This window comes from Amphiprion ocellaris, chromosome 17 (genome assembly GCF_022539595.1).
Source record: "Amphiprion ocellaris isolate individual 3 ecotype Okinawa chromosome 17, ASM2253959v1, whole genome shotgun sequence".
Classification (NCBI taxonomy): domain Eukaryota; kingdom Metazoa; phylum Chordata; class Actinopteri; family Pomacentridae; genus Amphiprion; species Amphiprion ocellaris.
In genome coordinates this window covers 33,838,401-33,862,495 of record NC_072782.1, presented here as the reverse complement: position 1 = coordinate 33,862,495, position 24,095 = coordinate 33,838,401, and the positions used below count along the sequence as shown (strand labels likewise).

The window sequence follows — 24,095 nt, the reverse complement described above, 5'->3', positions numbered from 1 at the left end:
GAGTAGCCATCCTCTGTGGTCCTCTGGCCTGCCCCCTGGATGCCTCGCCCAGCCTCCCCACTTTTAATGCACCACATGATACTCAGGGTTACACTATCACGGTGCAGGGATAATGTCTCCAGTCTGGGATCGGGAGACATGTTAATAGGGAGTAATGGGGGGGTTTCAATAATATGGCCTCGCTGGTGGGACCCGGCCCCCTTATGGCTATGGGGTGGCGGGGGTGGACCATCATCCGTGTTGCTGTGGCCGGGGGGTCCCCGGGACCTGGGGGCTGTGGTCGGGGGGGGGTTCTCCTGCGTGCCCGACGGGTCCAGGCTGGTGCGATGGCTCTTGGTGGGCTGCGGGGGCTGGATTGGCCGTCCTGGTGGGCGCTGTGGCTGTACTGCGGGCTGGTGGCATGTGGTGGCTCTGCCCCGGCGGGTTGTCAGGGCGCATTGCGGGGAGTCGGGGCCCTGGGTGTACTGCGCTCACCTGGGGCCTGGTGCGGGGGGTATGCGGGGTGCCTCCCTGTTGGCGTCGCCGGGCCCCACCACACTGTCCATTTTTACCCTCTGGACTCACATCGGGTCCCGGCTCCGATTTCCTCTGACCGGCTCCCGGTGGCGGCCTGCTTTGTGATGGGCTGGTTGCCGCCCCTTCGGTGGGCCGCTCGGCCCCTGTGTCTGGCTTCCTGGCTGTGTGGGGCCGTTGGCCCCCTTGGGGGAGGGAGAAGGGGTGGGGTTGGGCGGGTCGGGTGGTGGGGTGGGGGGTTTGGTGGGGGCTGGGGTGGGCGGGGTTGGGGTTTGGGTGGCGGGTGGGTCCTCGTGCCCCGGGCCGCCTGGGTCGGTCTGGGCGCGCTGGGGGTGTCAGTAGCTGCTCCCTCCTGTTCTCCGGGTCCGCGTCGTTCACGGTGGCCCCGGAGGCTCTCTGGGGGCGCCACCCTGTGGCTCCTACGGCCCGGGGGGAGGGGTGCCCTGTTGGCTTGGCCCTGCCTTGCCATGATTGCTGTTCTGGGCTTCCGGGTCCTTCACACTTGCATGTTTGATCAGGTCTCGCCAGCTACTGCTGAGTCCCATTTCAGTGAATGATGGGACCCACCAGAATGTGCTGAGAATCTCTCCAGAGTCTCTACCCTAAACTCATTCTCTCTTGCACTAGTATCCTCTTGTGGCCTGTTCTATTCTATTCTACACTATCAAGACATCCACAATTATGGTGCTCAGTACCGTTTGTTTAATTATTTATTTATTGTGTCTCTTTTTCTTTTGTGCTGGTTTGGATTTCTTTTCTTTTTTCAAAATTTTTAAAATTTTTTCAAATTTTTTTTTAATTGATTGACAGTTAGTAGTTGGGAATAACACACCACCTTACTATCTTTAATTGCAATAGCACCGCCTGTTAATTTCTATCCCTGTTCATCCTGTTCGTCCTGTTCGTCCTGTCCAGTCTTTGTTTCCCCCACACACCACTGAGGTGTAGCACTGCCCTCCCTGGCTTATAATAGGGAATTCTAATAAAGAATATCTGCTTAGCTTTCAGGGAGGGCTGGTGATGGTCACACACATGCACTAAATATTAAAATATTTGGCTGCAAGACTAAAATATGCATCGATCTCATATAATGTTGACTCCCCTTTTGTGGAGTTAAACAACGAGAACAAATGCAGACAAAAAAAAAAAAAAAAAAAAAAAGAGTCACATGAGGAGGACCTAGGAAATGGCGGCACCTTAGAGAAACTCCCAGTCTCCGCCTACATTTATTAACGTTAAACTATCAAACTCTCCATGAAAGTTCAGTTTCTGTAGTAAGTGGTTAGTGTTTCGACAGCCTACAATTAGAAGGAGTCACTCCTGCCGGAACAACGCAATGAAACACGGAAAACGAAGTGTGCAAACTCGCTTGAAGACCACGGCCGTCATGGAAGTTAACCCTGCTAGCCCCACTAGTGTTGAAGCAAACCAGAAAAACAACGAGGATCTCTTTGCTGAAATTCTAAAAATGAACATGACTTTGAACAAAATAGCGAGCGATGTGTCGATAATTAAATCGGACACAACAGAACTGAAGAACACAGTGAGTGCTTTGTAGACTCGGCTGGACGAAGCTGAGAGCCGCATTGCGAATGGAGAGGAAAGTAATGCTAGCATGAATGAGCCTTTTTATTTGCTACTCTGGCAAAATTTGGATTCGGAGAAGGATTCTGCAGATGGATAAAAGTTTTATATTCATGCCCTAAAGCTGCGGTTATTACTAATGGGACAATATCTCAGTTTTTCAATATAACCAGATCGACAAGACAAGGATGGAGTTTAAGCCCACTCTTGTTCACAATTTTTTTAGAACCACTGGCCACATTAATTAGAGCGGAGTCGAGAATCAAGGGAGTTATGTGAGGGGGCAGGGAGCATAAGCTCTTTCTTTATGCAGATGATGTTTTGGTGCTTAGTCGGGACCCCGCCAGCTCTGTAACGGTTCTACTAGAATCTATCGAAGCATACTCTAAGGCAGGGGTATTCAACTAAAATTTAAAGAGGTCCAGTCAGAGAAAATGTATTAAAGCAAAGGTCCGGAACATCATAAAGTCTAACTTCAATTAGTGCGATATATGATGATGTAACCTAGAAGTTTTATTAGCGTGTGCATGTAATCAATAACTGATTACAAGTCCGGTCCGTATAAGACGGCGTCTGGGTCTGGATCTGGACCGCGGTCCGCCAGTTAGTGACCCCTGCTCTAAGGTTTCTGGTTACTGCATAAACTGGCACAAATCAGAAGCCATGCCAGTATCTCAAACTTGTACACATGATCAACTAGCTGCCTTCAATTTTAAATGGCTACCAAAGGGTATGACATACCTAGGGATTGACTTAAACCCAGATATAAAGGAAATTATGACGACTAATATGCAAAAAGTTCTTGACAAAATTAAAGTCAACTTGGATAAGTGGAATAAATTGCATCTGACATTGTGGGGTAAAGTGAATAAAATAAATATGTCTGTGGCCCCACAGATAAATTACCTAACAGGGATAATACCAATGTGCATTCCGAAACAATTGTTATTAAGATATGACAAGATGATTAAACATTTTCTTTGGGATGGGAAAAGTCCTTGAATTCATATAGACAAATTAAACCAGCCCAAGAAAAGAGGGGGCTTATCTTTACCAAACATAATATATTACAGTATCTCTTTTGAAATGTCTAAACTTACAGAACACTGGGATGGGTCTGGTGCTGGTTTGGACTGGGTCCTGATTGAGCAGGAGCTTACCTCTCCTTTTAAACCTATTGAAGTTTTGGCACAAATGGTTAAACCCAAAGGAAATAAAGTGATTAATCCCGTTCTAGAACACTCAAAAATGGTTTGGCAGGAGGTACATAAAAAATGTAAAATCTCCAAGTACACTCAGAAATATGCACCCATTTGGCATAATCCAAAGATAAAGATAGAAAAACAGACTACCTACTGGACTCAGTGGCTAAGAAAAGGTATCAGAATATTGGAGGATCTATATGAAAATGGTAACTTTCTTTCATATGTCAGATTTAAGGAAAATTTTCATCTGGAGGGTCGAGACCATTTTTGGAAATATTTATAACTTAGACACTGTATTAAAGACATTGCGCCCTTCAGTCAAGACAGAAGCCCGATAGAATGCTATTTACAACTACCTAAAATGTATCATAAGGCATCAAAATGGTGAGATATGTCCCTGGACAACTAATAATGGATGTAATAATCTAATTTGGGAAAAAGACTTATCTTGTACATTGGATGAAAAGACATGGGAGGGGATTCTTTCCAATACTGAAGAATACATAAGAGAAGCCAGAGGCAAATTTACTCAATATAAAATAATTCATAGATATTATTTTACTCCATCAAGACTTTTCAGAATGGGCCTACTTAATGACGATCTGTGTTGGAAATGTGGGGAAAAGGGCACATTTGTCCATGCATTATGGGAATGTACTAAGGTCCGCCCCCTGTGGGAGAACGTTATGGATTATATGGGAAAGTGGTTGAATTGTGAACTTCCCAGGTCACCAAGACCGTGTCTCCTTGGAGACAGAACTATGGTACCCCACTTAAATAAATCTATATTTAGAATATTTAAAACTGGCCTAATGACTTGTGCACGGACAATTCTGAGGTATTGGAAGGACCCTGACACTCCCCCATTGAATATATGGAGAATACAAATGACAGAAACTGTTGCATGTGAGAAAATGTTGGGGAGACTGAATTGGCAGAATGATATGTCCATTGAACGGTGGGAAAGTTTTGGAATATACATGTCAGGAAGAAACAGCCAGACCATGTAAGACTAATATTGAAATGATATTGTTTTAGATACCCGGAATGCATTACAACACGTTATAGCCTTACACTTTGCCGGGAATAATGAACTACCCTCCATTTATTGTCTATTGTTTTTATCGATGTTTGAATTGCCTACATGCCTGTCAATACTGTTCAGGGATTATGTTATATGTTTTGAAATCTTTGTTGTGTTTGATGTAATGAAAATATAATAAAAAACTTTGAATTAAAAAAAAATAAAGATAAAGATAAAGCTCATCGATCCCTCACAAAGATGAGAAACACACAAAAATGAGAAAAAACTAAACCATCAACCCTTAGTTATGAACTCATTATACTGGGATGGCTCCAGAGGAGAAACAGTGACCAGGTCTCATGAAACCGAACAGAAAAGAAAACAAGCTGTTCATTAGACAGTCTGAACACATTCATAGTGATGACTTCAAACTCCACACAGCCAATCACTGACTGCAGTGGCTGTGACATCACTGTCTGTTTCAGAGACTGGACGAAGCTTCATGGTTAGGAAGGACGGAGTAAGACTGAGGTTCACTGACCAGGAAGGAGGAGGAGTTGAAAGAAGCCAGAGAAACAGAGTAAAGGATCTGAGAAGTCTTCAGGGCGCTGAGTTCTCCGTCTCTCAGGACATTGACTCGAGGCAGGAAAGCTTCTTCCCAGGAATAAAACTTCAGGATCTTCACTCCACCCAAGATCTCATTCATCAGTTTAATCCGACTGTCAGTGAACTTCATCTGAACCTCCTGACAAACACAGGAACAAGTTTCTTGACAAGTCAGCACAAAAACGTTAAATTTCACAGAGAAACTGAAAGAAGAAAAATCTCACCTGCAGTTTGCTTCTTATTTTAGCGATGATCCCATTCAGAGGGAAAATCAGAACAACGGCAGTGATACCAGCAAGAGCAGGCAGGCCGAGGAGCTGTCGATCAATCAGTCAATCAACTCATCAATTAATCAATCAATCAATTCATCAATCAATAGGTCAGTCAATGAATTCATCAATCAGTCAATCAATTCATCAATCAATCAGTCAATCATTTCATCAATCAGTCAATCAATCAATTCATCAGTCAATTCTTTGAATTAAAGGCTGTCATCTGCTCATACTGTATCTACATAAAGTGAAAAATTCACAAATAATGTGGTCAAGATTATGAAGTTCAGTGCAAAAGATGCAGTTGTGTGTGTGTGTGTGTGTGTGTGTGTGTGTGTGTGTGTGTGTGTGCGTGTGCGTGTGCGTGTGCATGTGCGTGTGTGTATACATACACCTTTTAATTATTTACATATTTAAATTGATCCTGATCCTGAGCTGGGGGTGCATAGTGGCGTAGTGGTTAGCACTTTCGCCTTGCAGCGAGAAGATCCCTGGTTTACGTCCCTGTTTTCCCGGGATCTTTCTGCATGGAGGCTCCATGTTCTCCCTGTTCATGCATGGGTTCTCTCTGGGTTCTCCAGCTTCTTCCCAGAGTCCAGAAACATGCTGAGGTTAAATGATTATTATTATTATTATTATTATTATTATTATTATTATTATTATTATTATTATTATTATTATTATTATTATGTGAGTGTGGTTGTTTGTCTGTATATGTAGCCCTGCGACAGACTGTTACCTGTCCAGGTGTCCCCTGCCTTTGCCTGAGTCAGCTGGGATAGACTCCAGCCCCCCTGCGACCCTAATGAGGATTAAGCGATGTATAGATGATGGATGGATGATCTGGAGCTGATCTGGGTTTTGACCTGAGCTCCTGACTGCAGTCCTAGATGTTCCTTCAGTCTGCTGCTGGGTGGTGTTGGACCTCCATAGTCCTCTTTATGTCCCACTTACTGACTTTTAAGGGAGCTGCTGATTTCTAACTTAGAGCTGTACATTAGAGATTGAACATGTGACTGAATTTCATACATTTAAATATGAAACTGAACCTTTAGGTCTAAGACCATCTCAGACTGGAGGAGGCATTGAATGAGTTTTTGTTTTGTAGAAGTTTGAACTAACTGTTCTTGACTGAATATCCTCTGAGCTCGGCACTGATCAATTTCCAATCTGTGTTCTATCAGCTGCAGAACCAGGAGAGTAAAACTGAGGGCAGCAAATCAGAACCAAACATAAAAACATATTTATTAGGGCTGGGACTTTAACGCATTAATTGCGATTAATTGCAGAGAAAATAACGCGTTAAATAAATTAACACATTTAATCGCACCTTTCTCAGTTTCCTAATTTGTGGCACACCAGTAACTCTGATGAACACTCCAGCCCAGTAGGTGGCGCTAATGAACCTAAAGTCTGTCTGCAGCATACAGTCTATGGTCTGCAGTGAAGAAGATACACAGGAGTGACATCAGGATGCTTGGTGAACAGGTAAGGAAGATGAGACTCATTGTGCTGGTTAGGAGGAAAGTTTTCTTTTAAAAATCTTCCTGATGGCAGCTTGGATAAAAGCCTGGTTGTGTGTAAATTGTGCAACAAAGTTTTCTGATCACCTGTAAAACATGTTGCTGTTAGCACCGGAGCTAACGTTAGCTATGACAGTCCTGCTAATGGCTAACGGCTAATGGTGTAGCCATCCCATAATAGACCATTTTAGAAGACACTGAAAGTGCTTTAGTTTACAGAAAGTCTTAAAATGTTGAATAAAATTGCTATAATTGCACTTAGATTTGCAGCAATCTGTGAATGTAGCAGACAGATGAAAAATGCAGATAAATAGAAATGAAACAAACATTTTTGTGGTTTAAGTTTTTACTCTGCCAAAGAGGAGGAGCCTCGGCAGAGTAGTAAGTTAAACCACAAAAATGCCTGTCTTTTAAAAATTTAATTATAAACTTTTAGTTTATGGAAAATATTTTTGTTTATAAACAAAAAATTATATTCCTAAAAAAAAGAAACATCAAAATGACACCATTTATCAGACCCAGAAACTATGAAAACGGAATGAATCTGTGGATTTTTAACTTTCTAAAGGTCCTGTAACTACTTATTCTTTTTTATGTGCCATACAGTGGAACAACTGAACTAAATCCAGGCTTTAAATCATCAAAATCACTTTTTTCTATATGTCCCATTTTAAAATTGTATTCATTTTATAAATTTTTAATTATGAACACGTATATGTCTGTTCATTGATTCAACTGTTAACCAAAATTTATTTGAATTGAAAATAATTACTTATTGTCAGATATTGCTATTTGACAAAAATGTGATTAACTGCAATTAATTACAAAGCTTGCAATTAATTAGATTAAATTTTTAATCGCATCCCACCACTAATATTTATGTGTTTCTGCATCATCGGCTGATTAAATGTGGGCTTAAAATCCAGCTGAGAATCTGATTTAAACACTGAACACAACATCCTCTGGAGCAGCCTGGCCCCAGTCAGCTGTTGTCATTGTTGTTGTTTTTGTGTTTCTACTGAGTCAGCTGCTGTTGTTGCTGTTGTTGTGTTTCTACTGAGTCAGCTGTTGTTGTTGTTGTTGTTGTTTTTGTGTTTCTACTGAGTCAGCTGCTGTTGTTGCTGTTGTTGTGTTTCTACTGAGTCAGCTGTTGTTGTCGTTGTGTTTCTACTGAGTCTGTTGTTGTGTTTCTACTGAGTCTGTTGTTGTGTTTCTAATGAGTCAGCTGCTGTTGTTGTGTTTCTACTGAGTCTGTTGTTGTTGTTGTGTTTCTACTGAGTCTGTTGTGTTTCTACTGAGTCAGCTGTTGTTGTTGTTGTGTTTCTACTGAGTCTGTTGTTGTTGTATTTCTACTGAGTCAGCTGTTGTTGTTGTTGTGTTTCTACTGAGTCAGCTGCTGTTGTTGTTGTGTTTCTACTGAGTCTGTTGTTGTTGTTGTGTTTCTACTGAGTCTGTTGTGTTTCTACTGAGTCAGCTGTTGTTGTTGTTGTGTTTCTACTGAGTCAGCTGTTGTTGTCAGTGTTGTGTTTCTACTGAGTAAACTGTTGTTGTCGTTGTTGTGTTTCTACTGAGTCAGCTGTTGTTGTTGTTGTGTTTCTACTGAGTCTGTTGTGTTTCTACTGAGTCAGCTGTTGTTGTTGTTGTGTTTCTACTGAGTCAGCTGTTGTTGTCGTTGTTGTGTTTCTACTGAGTCAGCTGTTGTTGTTTACCTGCCACAGAAAATAGAAGCAGAGAGCAATCTCGATGGGAGCGATCCAGACGCTGTTGAAATAAACCACAAAGTCCATGAGCTTCTGAGTGTCGGCTGAGATCAGGTTGATGATTTCTCCCAGGGTGCCTTGCTGCCGTGCTGCGCTGCTCATCAGCAGACTCTGAGGAGACAAATGTCCTGGACGGTTAGCAGGACAAAGCTCTGAGTGTTTCCACATGAAGGCAGTCTGAAGGACTCACCTTTCTGTAGACCAGGCCCATGACTGCAGTCTTCAGCCTCATTCCCACAGTGAAGCAGTGGAACATGAACTGGTGATGGAGGACAGACTGAAGACAGGACAGGATGAAGAGCAGCGAGGCGAACAGAAGACCTTTCCACATCTCAGCGTCTTTGTCCCGCATGAAGCCAAGCAGCACGCTGACAACACAAACATCACTGAAAACCAGCAGAACACAACAAACCGGTGCACGGCTCAGTTTCTAACATGTCTGGGACTCACCTGAGCACCTGCGGCACGGCGAACATGATGGCATCATGAGCCAGAAGACACAGTATCCCCACCAGGAAGTACAGTCCAAAGCTCCGCCCCAGAGCTCGCAGCAGGATGAGGCAGCAGCCTCGTCCTTCCTGGTTCTTCTTCAGCAGCTGGGTTTTTTCTGTCGGCACGGCAGAACTACGGCTCTGGGACCGGGACCGGGACCAGGACCAGGATCTGCAGAGCAATCAAACACATAGTAGGTGAATGCTGTGAACTGTTTTTCAGATGGAAACAGGGTGGATGCAAAATGATCTGATCCATAAAGTGCCGTACTGCAGCTGTTTGCAGCTCTGACTCCAGAACTTGTCCAGTTCTGTCATTATGTACACTGAGGAGTCCTGGTCCCGCAAAGTCCAAAGATCTGCAGCCTGCAGGGGTCGCCGGTAACCTCGAACCACCAAACTGACAGCAAGACAAAAAACAACACGTTTTATGCCAGTCAGGTATTAGTGTAGCAGCCGTCAGCATCTGTGTGAAGTCGTGTCTGTTTTTAAGCTGGTTAGACCACCATGAAGGTCCAACAGTCCTGTTACGGCTGGTTAGACCACCATGAAGGCATTCATGTAGGAAAAGGTTTAAATGTTCATATCTTTTACTTTTTATTCACATTTATTCATTTTCACAGCCTTCTCAGTGAGGTAAAGGCCCTACAGCATCATCATACTGAGACACCCCAACAGATCAATGAATCCAATTGTAGCAGGATAGTCCTGCCCATATCCAGTTTTGTGCCCTCCCAGGCAATGCTGGGCTGTAAGCCAATCGGGGCACGCCCACCAGCTATAAAAGCTGGGGGTGGCTCCCGGTACTCTCTCTCTCTCGCTGAGGCTGAAGCCACGCCTTTTCTGGTCGCTCGCCCTGGTCTGTGGCCAGTACCAAACATTTCGTGCCTTGTGTGGTTGGAGTGTTGTGCAGCTGCATTTGGTAGCTGCAACTGCTCGGGCTGCTCCTGACGTGCTGTCCCTCTCCAGAGTGTGTGTGTCGCATGGCGGCACCAAGGGCCCTGCTAACCGCAGCCAGCCTCGCTGTGCATTTTCTGCCTCGTCTGCTTGGTCTGCTTCCTCACGGCGTCAGCTGATGCAGATGAAGCAGTTTGGGAATTGGGTGTTTCTTTTATTGTGCTTTTTTCTTACCTGCTTTTAGCTACAGTTCATTTTGGATTTTTTCTGTGTACACTGTGGGGTACAGCGCTTTATTTTGTGGAATATTGTTTGGATTTTGGTTCCTTTTGTTTGGCCCTGTGGCCTATATTGGTTCCTTGCTTAGTCAATGCTGATTTCTTATTAGTTGTTGTTTTTTTAGCTGTGTTTTAAGAATTGGTTTTGTTTTTGATAATACAATTTTGAGCTAACCCCCCCCCCCCCCCAACCCCCCAGGTGGGGTTGTCAAGCATAGCTTAAGAGCTACTGGGCAATTTGACCCCAGCCCTGGCTCTAAGCTCTCCCCGTATTCTGCAGCCCTCCTAGCTGCTACTTCACTCGCCACACAATGGTTCAGCATCAGTCTGAATGAATGAACCTGATTGGTTAAACACAGAACATGCTGCAGGAACAAACCGATTCTTTGGAAAGCTGCAGAGGCTGAGGATTCACGTGGAAACAGTTGTTTCTGTCTTCTTAGCGCATTGAAATAAAAGTTTTTCAGAAAGGCATTGATGTCGTCACGGTCATTCTTTTTCAGGTAAGTTGTGTGAGCGGGACTCATCACCACGTTAACCTCAGAAATGAAAGAGAAGTGAGTTCTGGCTGGGCGGTCTATGACGTGATGGAAGCATGTTGTCATTAAAAAACAAAACAAAAACAGCAGCGTGTTTACGCTCCAGACAACAGAAACATGTGATATGGTCTAACTCTGCCTTTCACAATAAAAGCCCATTAGGGTTTGAACAGTACACCTTTCACAATAAAATCCTGGCAGCATCTCACTGTTCACAAAATAAACTGACTTCAAAAACAAGGGTTCCATTTCTTCTTGTTCTTCAAACCCCATTGAGGACTGCTGTCACCAGCATCAGGCCTACAGCTTCTGTTAAACATCAGTATCTCCACAACAACAAAACAGCTGATCGAACCCTAAACCTAACCACCAATGACAGATGAGTCAGCTATGTGTTGCTCATCCAAGTCATACCTGCTGAACCAGAAGAAGAAAAACTTGGAGAGAAATGGGGCATCTTCTTCTGGACACTGATTCTAACAAGAAAAAACAGGATTTAGTGACAGAAAACAGGTGTGTGGACATGAAGACTGCATGATGATTCTTAAACTGTTTCACAATTTACCACTAAAGGTGCAGAGACTTCTCACAGACCTGAGAAGGATCAGTTACCTGGATGTTAACCTGTTAGTTACCTGGATGTTAAAGTGTTAGTTACCTGGATGATAACCTGTTAGTTACCTGGATGTTGGTATTAGTTACCTGGATGTTAACCTGTTAGTTACCTGGATGTTAGTGTTAGTTACCTGGATGTTAGTGTTAGTTACCTGGATGTTAGTGTTAGTTACCTGGATGTGAACCTGTTAGTTACCTGGATGTTAGTGTTAGTTACCTGGATGTTAGTGTTAGTTACCTGGATGATAACCTGTTAGTTACCTGGATGTTGGTGTTAGTTACCTGGATGATAACCTGTTAGTTACCTGGATGTTAGTGTTAGTTACCTGGATGTGAACCTGTTAGTTACCTGGAAGTTAGTGTTAGTTACCTGGATGTTAGTGTTAGTTACCTGGATGATAACCTGTTAGTTACCTGGATGTTGGTGTTAGTTACCTGGATGTTAGTGTTAGTTACCTGGATGTTAGTGTTAGTTACCTGGATGTTAGAGTGTTAGTTACCTGGATGATAACCTGTTAGTTACCTGGATGTTAGTGTTAGTTACCTGGATGATAACCTGTTAGTTACCTGGATGTTGGTGTTAGTTACCTGGATGTTAGTGTTAGTTACCTGGATGTTAGAGTGTTAGTTACCTGGATGTTAGAGTGTTAGTTACCTGGATGATAACCTGTTAGTTACCTGGATGTTGGTGTTAGTTACCTGGATGTTAGAGTGTTAGTTACCTGGATGTTAACCTGTTAGTTACCTGGATGTTAGTGTTAGTTACCTGGATGTTAACCTGTTAGTTACCTGGATGTTAACCTGTTAGTTACCTGGATGTTAGTGTTAGTTACCTGGATGATAACCTGTTAGTTACCTGGATGTTAGTGTTAGTTACCTGGATGATAACCTGTTAGTTACCTGGATGTTAGAGTGTTAGTTACCTGGATGATAACCTGTTAGTTACCTGGATGTTAGTGTTAGTTACCTGGATGATAACCTGTTAGTTACCTGGATGTTAGTGTTAGTTACCTGGATGATAACCTGTTAGTTACCTGGATGTTAACCTGTTAGTTACCTGGATGATAACCTGTTAGTTACCTGGATGTTAACCTGTTAGTTACCTGGATGTTAGTGTTAGTTACCTGGATGTTGGTGTTAGTTACCTGGATGTTAGTGTTAGTTACCTGGATGTTAGTGTTAGTTACCTGGATGTTAGAGTGTTAGTTACCTGGATGTTAGAGTGTTAGTTACCTGGATGATAACCTGTTAGTTACCTGGATGTTGGTGTTAGTTACCTGGATGTTAGAGTGTTAGTTACCTGGATGTTAACCTGTTAGTTACCTGGATGTTAGTGTTAGTTACCTGGATGTTAACCTGTTAGTTACCTGGATGTTAACCTGTTAGTTACCTGGATGTTAGTGTTAGTTACCTGGATGTTAGTGTTAGTTACCTGGATGTTAGAGTGTTAGTTACCTGGATGTTAGAGTGTTAGTTACCTGGATGATAACCTGTTAGTTACCTGGATGTTGGTGTTAGTTACCTGGATGTTAGAGTGTTAGTTACCTGGATGTTAACCTGTTAGTTACCTGGATGTTAGTGTTAGTTACCTGGATGATAACCTGTTAGTTACCTGGATGTTAGTGTTAGTTACCTGGATGATAACCTGTTAGTTACCTGGATGTTAGAGTGTTAGTTACCTGGATGATAACCTGTTAGTTACCTGGATGTTAGTGTTAGTTACCTGGATGATAACCTGTTAGTTACCTGGATGTTAACCTGTTAGTTACCTGGATGATAACCTGTTAGTTACCTGGATGTTAACCTGTTAGTTACCTGGATGTTAGTGTTAGTTACCTGGATGTTAACCTGTTAGTTACCTGGATGTTAGAGTGTTAGTTACCTGGATGTTAACCTGTTAGTTACCTGGATGTTAGAGTGTTAGTTACCTGGATGTTAGTGTTAGTTACCTGGATGTTAGTGTTAGTTACCTGGATGTTAACCTGTTAGTTACCTGGATGTTAGAGTGTTAGTTACCTGGATGTTAACCTGTTAGTTACCTGGATGTTGGCGTGTTTGTCAGACAGCGGTCGGCAATCAGAGAAGCAGCTGAGGACCAGTTCAATGAGTTGGAGGGAAAAACAGATGAAGAATGCCACAAAACGAAGAGCATCAGATGAAAGTCCCTGGAAGAATGGAGGAGAGAAGTCAAACTTTATTCTGTTTAATTCATCAATAGATAAAGAGGAAAAAAGTAATGTAACTGAAAAACACAACATTCTAACAAGCATAAGAAAAATGACAACATCTTAAAAATAATTTATGATGTTACAGGAAATATTATTTATCTTTTTTATGGTATTACTTTATTTCAGAGGACGGTTTATATCAGTATAAGAACAACAGAAAATCTGGACCATGAAAGTGGATGAAGCTAAGATTTGAATGCCCTTCTTTAGTGAAACAGTAAATGGGGAAAAGTACAGAAAATGTATTTAAATTGCTCAGAACTGTTTAATTCTTGAAACTAGCACCCTTTGACTACAGAGCTCCTCAGTCTGAGTTAGGGTTCTCAGTACTGATTGTCCACGTAGCTTTGAGCTGACGTCAGGAAAATTCTTGTCTGTTGTTTTCAAGAAAACTTGTTTGTGATGAGCAGCTCCATGTCTGAAAACCATGAACTCTCACATTTACCTTCACACAGTGGGGGGACTGTTCATTTAGACCTGGATCTCTGCCAGAGGCACTTTATGTTAAACGGCACAGAGTTGTGAAATACTGCAGCTGAGGGACAAAAGTCCAGAAGAAGAAACAAGATGGGAAAGTTCTTGAAAAACAAACATGTTACAGCCGATGGTGTGAAATGGTTTGAAGGGTTTCAGTCAGGATTGCGAAGCATCATAGCACAGAAACAGGTCTGGTGAAGGTCGCTAATGATCTTTTCATAGCCTCATAAGGTGGAATGGTTTCTATCCCTCTGGCTTTGTTCAAAAACAACATCAATTCAGTTTGTTCGTGGCCATTTTTGGCCCCCAACATACTGAGTCTGTAATTTTTTTAGATTTTTTATGTTTTTTGCTACTTTTACTGCATAAAGTTTTTTTTAACTAACATCAGTTCGTATCATACATATAAAATATTCATTCCTTTTAAATTTTTTAACCCTTCAAATGCCAGTTTGTTTGTACAATGCGCTTGTTGAAAAACAACCTCAAAAGTGACCATTATCTATATTCCCAGTGCTACTTATTTTTCTTGCTTAATTAATAGCACAGTCTGAGATATGTAACTGATTAACAGCAACACTGTTTATGATGCATTATTATTATTTTTGAGCAGAGAGAGCAAATAAGATAAAACTCCCTCTCAGCGTGTTCGTGGCCAAAAATGGCCACCCCCTGTGTGCAGTCTCAAAATGCTTTAAAATTAATATATATTCAAATATTTTTCCACTTTCACCAACTTGATTTTTTAAATTTGCATCAGTTCTGTCCATGAAAACCAACATTTCATTCAAATTCAGAATTTTAACCCTTTAACTGCCTTTTAGATCATATAATGTTAATGATCTAAAAGGGAAGAAACGCATAAAATCACGTTTTTTAACCAAATAATACATGCTACCTGATTTAGTTTTTAAGCATAATTGCAGCTATATGAATGTCAATAATGAGCAGTGTCAATGATTTTTATGCATCATAAATTTTTTGTGCAGTGACCAAAAAACAAAAAACTCCCTCTCAGCTTGTTCGTGGCCAAAAATGGCCACCCCCTGTTTGCAGTCTCAAAATGCTTTAAAATTAATATATATGAAAATATTTTTCCACTTTCACCAACTTGATTTTTAAAATTTGCATCAGTTCTGTCCATGAAAACCAAAATTTCATTCAAATTCAGAATTTTAACCCTTTAAATGCCTGTTAGATAACATAATGCTAATGATTTATAAAGGGAGAAAAGCACAAAATCACTTTTTTAATAAAAATAATACACGCTGCCTGATTAATTTTCTAATCATAATTGAAGCTAAACGTAGCAGTGGCTTTTGAGCATGGGGGACAAGGCCTTCTTACAGCTTCTGGGGTCACCAGCATGTGCCCCAGCTCTTCCAGGAACACTCTCCTTTGGTAGGTTTTAGGCAACTACTCAGGATGGTCTGATTTCCACAGGACAAAGGTATTGTATACAGAGATATCCAGGAGTTTTTAGAAGACAGCCAGTGGCCAGTGGCTGGTTTTCCTTTCCGACAACTGTAGGTTCTAACAACCTTGTCTAGTTTATCCACACCGCCTTTGCACCTACTGTAGTCCAGGATTGCTGCAGGCTTCCTCTTTTCCCCATTGCTGACTGATGGTTCCCTGTGCTTTGTGCTGAAAAGAAGCACATTCTTCCCCTGTTTGGGCATTTAGAAAACCACTGTGGTAGTTTTGGTGAAGCGAAGATAGATGACAGAATCTAACTCTGCCACAGCTGGAGGAGCTGGGGAGGTAGCTCTGGTTTGTTTCTCCTGATTGTGCCAATCAGAGCCAGTTTTCTTCAGAGGAGTTCCTCTGCCAAGGCAAAGGAAGTGGAGAAGTTGTAAGAAGTGACAGTGTGTCCTTGGAGCCCCTGTGTCAGTTGGAACGTGACCTTCATTCCCTGGTTAACTTCCTGGGAACTACTGTGGGGTTTCCCCTTGTAAATCTGCATCCTCCAGGCATATGAGGTTGCCACATCACAGGTGACCCATATTTTAACGCTGTTCTTGTAAGTGACCTCCCAGCACTTGTTGGCCATATATTGGTGAAATCCACAATGACCTTTGAATGCAACAAGCTGCTCATTCACACACACAGGAGAGGATGTGTCCTCATCTTCAGGACAGGATGTGTCCTCATCTTCAGGAGATGATGTGTCCTCATCTTCAGGATAGGATGTGTCCTCATCTTCAGGAGATGATGTCCCTTCATCTTCAGGAGATGATGTGTCCTCATCTTCAGGACAGGATGTGTCCTCATCTTCAGGAGAGGATGTGTCCTCATCTTCAGGAGATGATGTGTCCTCATCTTCAGGAGAGGATGTGTCCTCATCTTCAGGAGATGATGTGTCCTCATCTTCAGGAGAGGATGTGTCCTCATCTTCAGGAGAGGATGTGTCCTCATCTTCAGGAGAGGATGTGTCCTCATCTTCATGAGAGGATGTGTTCTCATCTTCAGGATAGGATGTGTCCTCATCTTCAGGATAGGATGTGTCCTCATCTTCAGGAGATAATGTGTCCTCATCTTCAGGACAGGATGTGTCCTCATCTTCAGGATAGGATGTGTCCTCATCTTCAGGAGATGATGTGTCCTCATCTTCAGGAGAGGATGTGTCCTCATCTTCAGGAGAGGATGTGTCCTCATCTTCAGGAGATGATGTGTCCTCATCTTCAGGAGAGGATGTCCCTTCATCTTCAGGAGATGATGTCCCTTCATCTTCAGGAGATGATGTGTCCTCATCTTCAGGACAGGATGTGTCCTCATCTTCAGGACAGGATGTTTCCTCATCTTCCGGACAGGATGTGTCCTCATCTTCAGGAGATGATGTGTCCTCATCTTCAGGAGAGGATGTGTCCTCATCTTCAGGAGAGGATGTGTCCTCATCTTCAGGAGATGATGTGTCCTCATCTTCAGGAGAGGATGTCCCTTCATCTTCAGGAGATGATGTCCCTTCATCTTCAGGAGATGATGTGTCCTCATCTTCAGAAGAGGATGTGTCCTCATCTTCAGGAGATGATGTGTCCTCATCTTCAGGAGAGGATGTCCCTTCATCTTCAGGAGATGATGTCCCTTCATCTTCAGGAGATGATGTGTCCTCATCTTCAGGACAGGATGTGTCCTCATCTTCAGGACAGGATGTGTCCTCATCTTCAGGATAGGATGTGTCCTCATCTTCAGGAGATGATGTGTCCTCATCTTCAGGAGAGGATGTGTCCTCATCTTCAGGAGAGGATGTGTCCTCATCTTCAGGATAGGATGTGTCCTCATCTTCAGGATAGGATGTGTCCTCATCTTCAGGATAGGATGTGTCCTCATCTTCAGGAGATGATGTGTCCTCATCTTCAGGAGAGGATGTGTCCTCATCTTCAGGAGAGGATGTGTCCTCATCTTCAGGACAGGATGTGTCCTCATCTTCAGGAGATGATGTGTCCTCATCTTCAGGAGATGATGTCCCTTCATCTTCAGGAGAGGATGTGTCCTCATCTTCAGGAGAGGATGTGTCCTCATCTTCAGGAGAGGATATGTCCTCATCTTCAAGAGATGATGTCCCTTCATCTTCAGGAGAGGATGTCCCTTCATCTTCAGGAGAGGATGTGTCCTCATCTTCAGGAGAGGATGTGTCCTCATCTTCAGGAGATGATGTGTCCTCATCTTCAGGAGAGGATGTGTCCTCATCTTCAGGATAGGATGTGTCCTCATCTTCAGGAGATGATGTGTCCTCATCTTCAGGAGAGGATGTGTCCTCATCTTCAGGAGAGGATGTGTCCTCATCTTCAGGACAGGATGTGTCCTCATCTTCAGGAGAGGATGTGTCCTCATCTTCAGGAGAGGATGTGTCCTCATCTTCAGGAGAGGATGTGTCCTCATCTTCAGGAGAGGATATGTCCTCATCTTCAAGAGATGATGTCCCTTCATCTTCAGGAGAGGATGTCCCTTCATCTTCAGGAGAGGATGTGTCCTCATCTTCAGGAGAGGATGTGTCCTCATCTTCAGGAGATGATGTGTCCTCATCTTCAGGAGAGGATGTCCCTTCATCTTCAGGAGAGGATGTGTCCTCATCTTCAGGAGAGGATGTGTCCTCATCTTCAGGAGAGGATGTGTCCTCATCTTCAGGAGAGGATGTGTCCTCATCTTCAGGAGAGGATGTGTCCTCATCTTCAGGAGAGGACGTGTCCTCATCTTCAGGATAGGACGTGTCCTCATCTTCAGGAGAGGACGTGTCCTCATCTTCAGGAGAGGACGTGTCCTCATCTTCAGGAGAGGACGTGTCCTCATCTTCAGGATAGGATGTGTCCTCATCTTCAGGAGAGGATGTGTCCTCATCTTCAGGAGATGACGTCCCTTCATCTTCAGGAAAGGATATGTCCTCATCGTGGACAGTGTCTCTTAAGTGCAGAGGATTTCTCCCCATCTTCGCTCTCTGATCACATCACAGTCACATTCTTGAAGCAGTGAATATGACCTTGTTGCCATCTTGCCAGAGAAGAAATGATGTGGAAGCTGTTAGGCTCGTCCAGCATTAGTATTGACTGCCCCTGCATAAAGTCCAGGACACATTTATAAACAGTGGCAGAGTTTGTTTTGGTTTCCTGCAGCTGCATCTTTGATCTCTGCAAAGTGACCTGTGATTTCTTTTTTTTTTTTGGAAAGTAGATATTTGAGTGTGTAAGGGCTGTTGTGTAGTTGTGTGTGGGATTTTTATGAAAACAACAAAGCTACAGTTGCTTTCAACATGTGCATCTAAGTCCAGTTTTCCTGGGACACTCAACGCTCACCAGCCTGCATCAGCAGAAATTCACTGCAAGCTGGATCTAAGGGTGCTTTCACACCTGTTAGTCCGCTAGAGTGGTTCGTTTGGACCCAAAAGTTGTTACAATGTTGCTATTTTCAACTGGTTCGGTTCGCATTCACACCAGTGTTTTCGCAGTTGAACCTACTCCAATTAATGTTATATCTCCCCCCAGTCGTTTGGCGGCGCTGTTTACAAAACAAGGCGTTTAAGTTTGTCCCCTGTTCATCGTAAACGCAGGCTCTCGATCAAACTCGTGTGGAGAATGTGGTTTAGCTAGCGCGAGTTTTTTTGCGCCTCCCAAAATTCCCTGTGCAGGTTTCTACGGAAGCTCCCGTAGACCAAAAAGTCTGCTGCGCCATCAAGCCGGTCCGAATGGAGACAGGTTTGTGTTCTCACCAGGAGCGAACCGAACTGGAGTTCACATAGAAGCGGACCGAGACCACCTCCCGAAAGTGGTCTCGGTGCGGTTCGTTAGTCCGAACCAAAAAAATCTGGTATGCTTTCACATCAGCCCAAACGAACCGTAATTGCAGGTGTTGCGGACTCCAGTCCGCTTTAAGCGGACTAAAAGACGTAGGTGTGAAAGCACCCTGAGATGCAATAATTTATTTCTCTCTCTTTCAAATACATTTTTGTGCTGCAATTTCATGCACAGACACAATTTTTATTATCTGACATCCTTAAGATCACACCTGTGTCAAAATTGTGTCATTCATTTACTCCATTGGAGGGCAGTAAGCCATCATACGCCCCTATTGGAAACTAAGAATATTACATGAAGTTTTTCCTTTGGCCAAAAATAGACAAATGACACAATCTGGTAGAAAACATTAAAAACTACAATTTTGAAATGTTGAGTTAGGAATTAAATCAATTTTATCTAACTTGTATGATTTAGTACTGTGAATAACAAGGAATGAAAAAATGTAGTTTACATGGGTTTCAATTGGCCAAAAGTGGCCACGATAGAGCCAAGAGGAACTATTGTTAGTATACAGTATATTTTTGACATATTTAAAGAAATGAAGTTGAAAATTAAAAGATCTGAAGAGAATCTAGACCCTTGGAAAATTTCATTCCATTTGCATTAACACAGCTGAAATGGTCAAAAAAAGAAAGCGAAGTGGACACAAATGGCCACCATAGAGCCCAGAGGGTTATACTGGTTCTACTGGATCTCAGTGCTGCATTTCACACAGTTGATCCCAACACCTTATTACAGAGATTGGAACACGTTATTGAGCTTTAAGCAACCACACTAAACTGGTTTAAATCCAAAGAGAGATCAGAGTTCTCCTGTTAGCTTCTCTTCATCGGCTCCCCGTAAAATCCAGGATAGAATTTAAAATCCTTCTTCTCACATCTAATCTCTTAATGAGCAGCTCCATCGTATCTTAAAGACCTGATTGTTCCAGATGATCCTAACAGAACCCTTCCCTCTCAGACTGCAGCTTTACTGCTGGTTCCAGAGGTTCTAGAAGCAGAATGGGAGGCAGAACCTTCAGTTATCAGCTCCTAGTCAGGGTTCTAGAGGCAGAATCTTATCTACTTTAAGATCAGAACTAAAACTTTCCTCTCAGGATCTCCTGATCTGTGCTTAGTTCTGCTGCTGTAGGCCTAGAGTGCTGTAGATTTCCATGATGCACTGGGCTCCTCTCCTCTAGATTCCCATGATGCACTGGGCTCCTCTCCTCTAGATTCCCATGATGCACTGGGCTCCTTTCCATACAGTTAAACACCACTGCATGTCTCTAACTTTGTGTTTCCTCTGTCATTGGTGTTTGTTCTCTGGATCTACATGTCTCCAATCTACAGTTTCTGTTTTTGCTGAGCTCCAAAATGTTCATTGTTCTGTTTGTATTGTCAGTTCTCCATCTGTTCTGCTGTCCAGGGGAGGAGATGTTGCACCTCCAGCAGCAGCAGATGAACTTAGACAGTCAGCAATCACCGCTCAAAAACTAGAAGTCATATTAAAACTAATCTTTGACTCGGGCACCCGTATAGCTCAACAGGTTAAGCAGGCCACCCAGATACAGGGGCTGGTCCCCGATGCAGCGGCCCGGGTTCAATTCCTGCTTGTGGCCCTTTGTTGCATGTAGTCCCCCCTACTCTTCTCCCTACTTTCCTGTCTGCCTCTTCACTGTCTCTATCTAATAAAAAAAAACTAATCTTTGACTGTGTACAGTTCACACACTGAAGTATAGACAGACAAACGTACTGAGGAATCAGTCTCTGATACCTGATCAATAATCTGCTCGATGGTGACCTTCAGAGGAACCATGGAGCAAAGAACCAGGAACATCCAGAAGAGGAAGAGGAGGACAGACGACCGTGTCCCCTTTATCCTCTCCATCTGGATCAGAACCACAGCCAGAACCTGAGGACGAGGAAACAGCAGGTCAGAAACTGAGTCCATGGTAATGATTGATTAATGATCGATTGATCAGATTGTTCTTTCTCTTGAATTATTTGTTTTGTGGTGACAATCTGGGTAAACCAGTGGTAGATGTGATCTGCTGGTGTGGCTACCAGAATATTTGTGTAGGACCAGGGCGTACCATAGTGAGGCTCCGGATCAGTGGACCCAGCAGGATGAGCAGGTGGTTTTGGACTTCCTCGTTCTTCACTAGAAAGTAGAACATCTCTAGAAGACCAAAGGAGGCCAGACTGAGACCCAGGAGCTGCGAACCAGAAAGACACAGTTAGACTACAGACCGCAGAAATCTGGTTAGACCAGAGACCCAGTTCCACCAGGGACCCAGTTAGGCCAGAGACCCAGTTACACCAGAGACCCAGTTAGGCCAGAGACCACAGAGACCCAGTTACAAAAAAGTTTGTCTACTGCTCTTCGTCTCTGCGCTCCATTCCATCCGTCTGGTCCCACCACAGCTCCAAAATAGGTCATCACAAAAAATAGCAACACGTGAATCTGACCAATCTGCGCCCACTTTCCCGGTCCATGCAAGTCCTCAGCTACACGTCATTTACACCCGGTTCTGTTGAACACCTGTTCCCTCACCAACAACAGCTTCATCCTCCATGAAATAATTCTGGACAATAATCTGGACTTCCTCTGCTTAAATGAAACATGACACAAACCACTGGACTACATTGTACTCAACCAAGCAACACCTACAGGACCCATCTACAGGACCCACCTACAGGATCCATCTACAGGATCCACCTACAGGACCCACCTACAGGACCCACCTACAGGACCCACCTACAGGATCCATCTACAGGACCCACCTACAGGACCCACCTACAGGACCCACCTACAGGACCCACCTACAGGACCCACCTACAGGATCCATCTACAGGATCCATCTACAGGACCCACCTACATAGACAAACCCAGTCTGACAAACCAGCTGCATACATGCCAATGAACTTCTAGATCTTCTGCACTGTTTTAACTTCACACATTTACTTCCCCACAGACAGCCGTGGCCACATCCTGGACATGGTCTGTTTCACCAGTCTCTACATATCACAGCCATCCTGCCACAAGGTACCTGGTTAGACCAGAGAGACCCAGGTAGACTAAAGAGACCTGGTTAGACCAGAGAGACCTGGTAGACTAAAGGGACCTGGTTAGACCAGAGAGACCGAGGTGGACTACAGAGAGCTGTTTAGACCACAAAGACTACAGCTTCCTGGTTTAAACTATAAACCAGGTTCAGTGCGTGATCTTGACCTGAAAATGTGAATGTCTTGACTTGTGGTCTCTTATCCCAGACCAGGTTCAGGTCTCTGTTTTCTTACTGTTTTGCTGCAGCAGAGTTTGGACAGTGGGATGATGCCTTTTTGGGGGCGGAGCTGAAGGTAGACTAGGTAGAGAGGAGAACAGGTCCACAGGTAAACACAGGGGAACCACACAAGAACAGTGTGCTGGAAACACTTTGTGAGGTCCGGTGTAGAAGTGTACCAGGTGATGTTCCAGTCCTGAAAGCACAAATCACAAATACAGGTTCTCTAAAGTCTATTAAACAGAACATAACTCACAGTCATTGGTTTGTGGAACGTTACGGGTTCTCTAAAGTCTGTTAAAAACAGTTTAAAGGGGAACTCACCCACAAAGGATCCAGACCACTGTTATTGCACAGAGCTTCCATTTTAACACCTCTTCTTCTACCTTTCTCGTCTTCTTCTACCGCTTGTTTCCTCCTGCTGTTTTCCTCACCTGTTTTCTTCTTCTATGGTAATCTTGTGTTGAATTTGTCAGAAGGTTCTGCTGCTAAAATTTTTTCTCACTGCAGCGAGAAGTCTCTGAGTGAAGGTTCCTTCCTTCTCCGTCAGCTGTGATCAGCAGCAGCTGAGCTGCTCTGTAGGTGGTGATGTTCAAGACAACAGATCAACACATATTAAAGCTCCTCCCCTGTCCAATCAGCTCCCTGGAAATATCCTCATCATTCCTGCAGAGGTCAGTGTGCAGAAACTCAGAGGGGAAGTGATACTTTAGAGCTGACATTTCATTGTTGTCTCTGCCTTTGTGGTGATACAATCCTAAAACTGAAGCCTTAAGGTTTGTGTCCACTAGATGTAATTTTCCTGCACGGCAACGCACTGCATCTGAAAGTCGCACAGAAGGCAGGCAGTCACTAGCAGACCACAACATGGTCACATGACAGCTCTGGAGCAACAGCGGGTCACTACGTGGTCACGAGACAGCGTTTTAAGCTTGACGGTCTGGCAGATGAGTCGGATAAACACAGCAGCTCGGCCGCAAACTTTCCCTTTTATTTCAAAAACACTTCAGTGAAAAATATTTCTGAAAGCATCTGAGGTGAGAAATAATCTGCAGCAGCTGAATCTGTCCTGGTTTTATTTCACCGATGCCTAGTTTAGACGTTTGAGGACAGTTTCACCATGCGTGGAATCTCCGCATGCTGCAATCGGACCAGCATGCCACATGCAGTGTATTTCCAGCTGCAATCCCGTGTGTTTACCCAGAGCTCATTTACATAAAGTAGACTGGACTTCTACTTTATGCAAAATCGAATCGGCCTGTGGAGACTCCACGCATCATGAAACTGTCCTCAAACATCTAAACTAGCCGTTGGTGAACTAAAACCAGGACAGATTCAGCTGCTGCAGATTATTTCTCGCATCAAACGCTTCCAGAAATATTTTTCGCTGAAGTGTTTTCAAAATAAAAGAGAAAGTTTGCAACCGAGCTGCTGTGTTTATCCGACTCCAGACACGTGCAAAGGGGGGGTGGAGGGGGCCGAAGCACCTGCCCCTTTGCTCCTTGATGCCCAAAGTGCCCTGTTGTCAAA

At 43.5% G+C, this 24,095-nt stretch overlaps 1 protein-coding gene across 2 annotated transcripts in view; it reads right to left on the bottom strand.

Moving 5' to 3' along the window:
• The window catches only part of LOC111574850 (multidrug resistance-associated protein 1-like), a 55,995-nt gene extending 32,439 nt beyond the window's left edge, over positions 1-23,556 (bottom strand). The window contains exons 1-12 of one of the 2 annotated variants that reach the window (XM_055019448.1): positions 22,890-23,556; positions 22,582-22,761; positions 21,375-21,497; positions 21,056-21,193; positions 13,347-13,472; positions 11,107-11,168; positions 9,250-9,378; positions 8,938-9,150; positions 8,678-8,855; positions 8,437-8,598; positions 5,157-5,249; positions 4,868-5,071 (exon numbers count right to left, since the gene is read on the bottom strand). In XM_055019448.1, coding sequence (XP_054875423.1) covers positions 4,868-5,071; positions 5,157-5,249; positions 8,437-8,598; positions 8,678-8,855; positions 8,938-9,150; positions 9,250-9,378; positions 11,107-11,168; positions 13,347-13,472; positions 21,056-21,193; positions 21,375-21,497; positions 22,582-22,761; positions 22,890-22,931 — 1,650 coding nt within the window. In that variant the 5' untranslated portion in view covers positions 22,932-23,556. The remainder of the gene's footprint in view (positions 1-4,867; positions 5,072-5,156; positions 5,250-8,436; positions 8,599-8,677; positions 8,856-8,937; positions 9,151-9,249; positions 9,379-11,106; positions 11,169-13,346; positions 13,473-21,055; positions 21,194-21,374; positions 21,498-22,581; positions 22,762-22,889) is intronic. The other variant, XM_055019447.1, reaches the window with a different exon arrangement.
• Between the last annotated feature and the right edge of the window lie 539 nt (positions 23,557-24,095).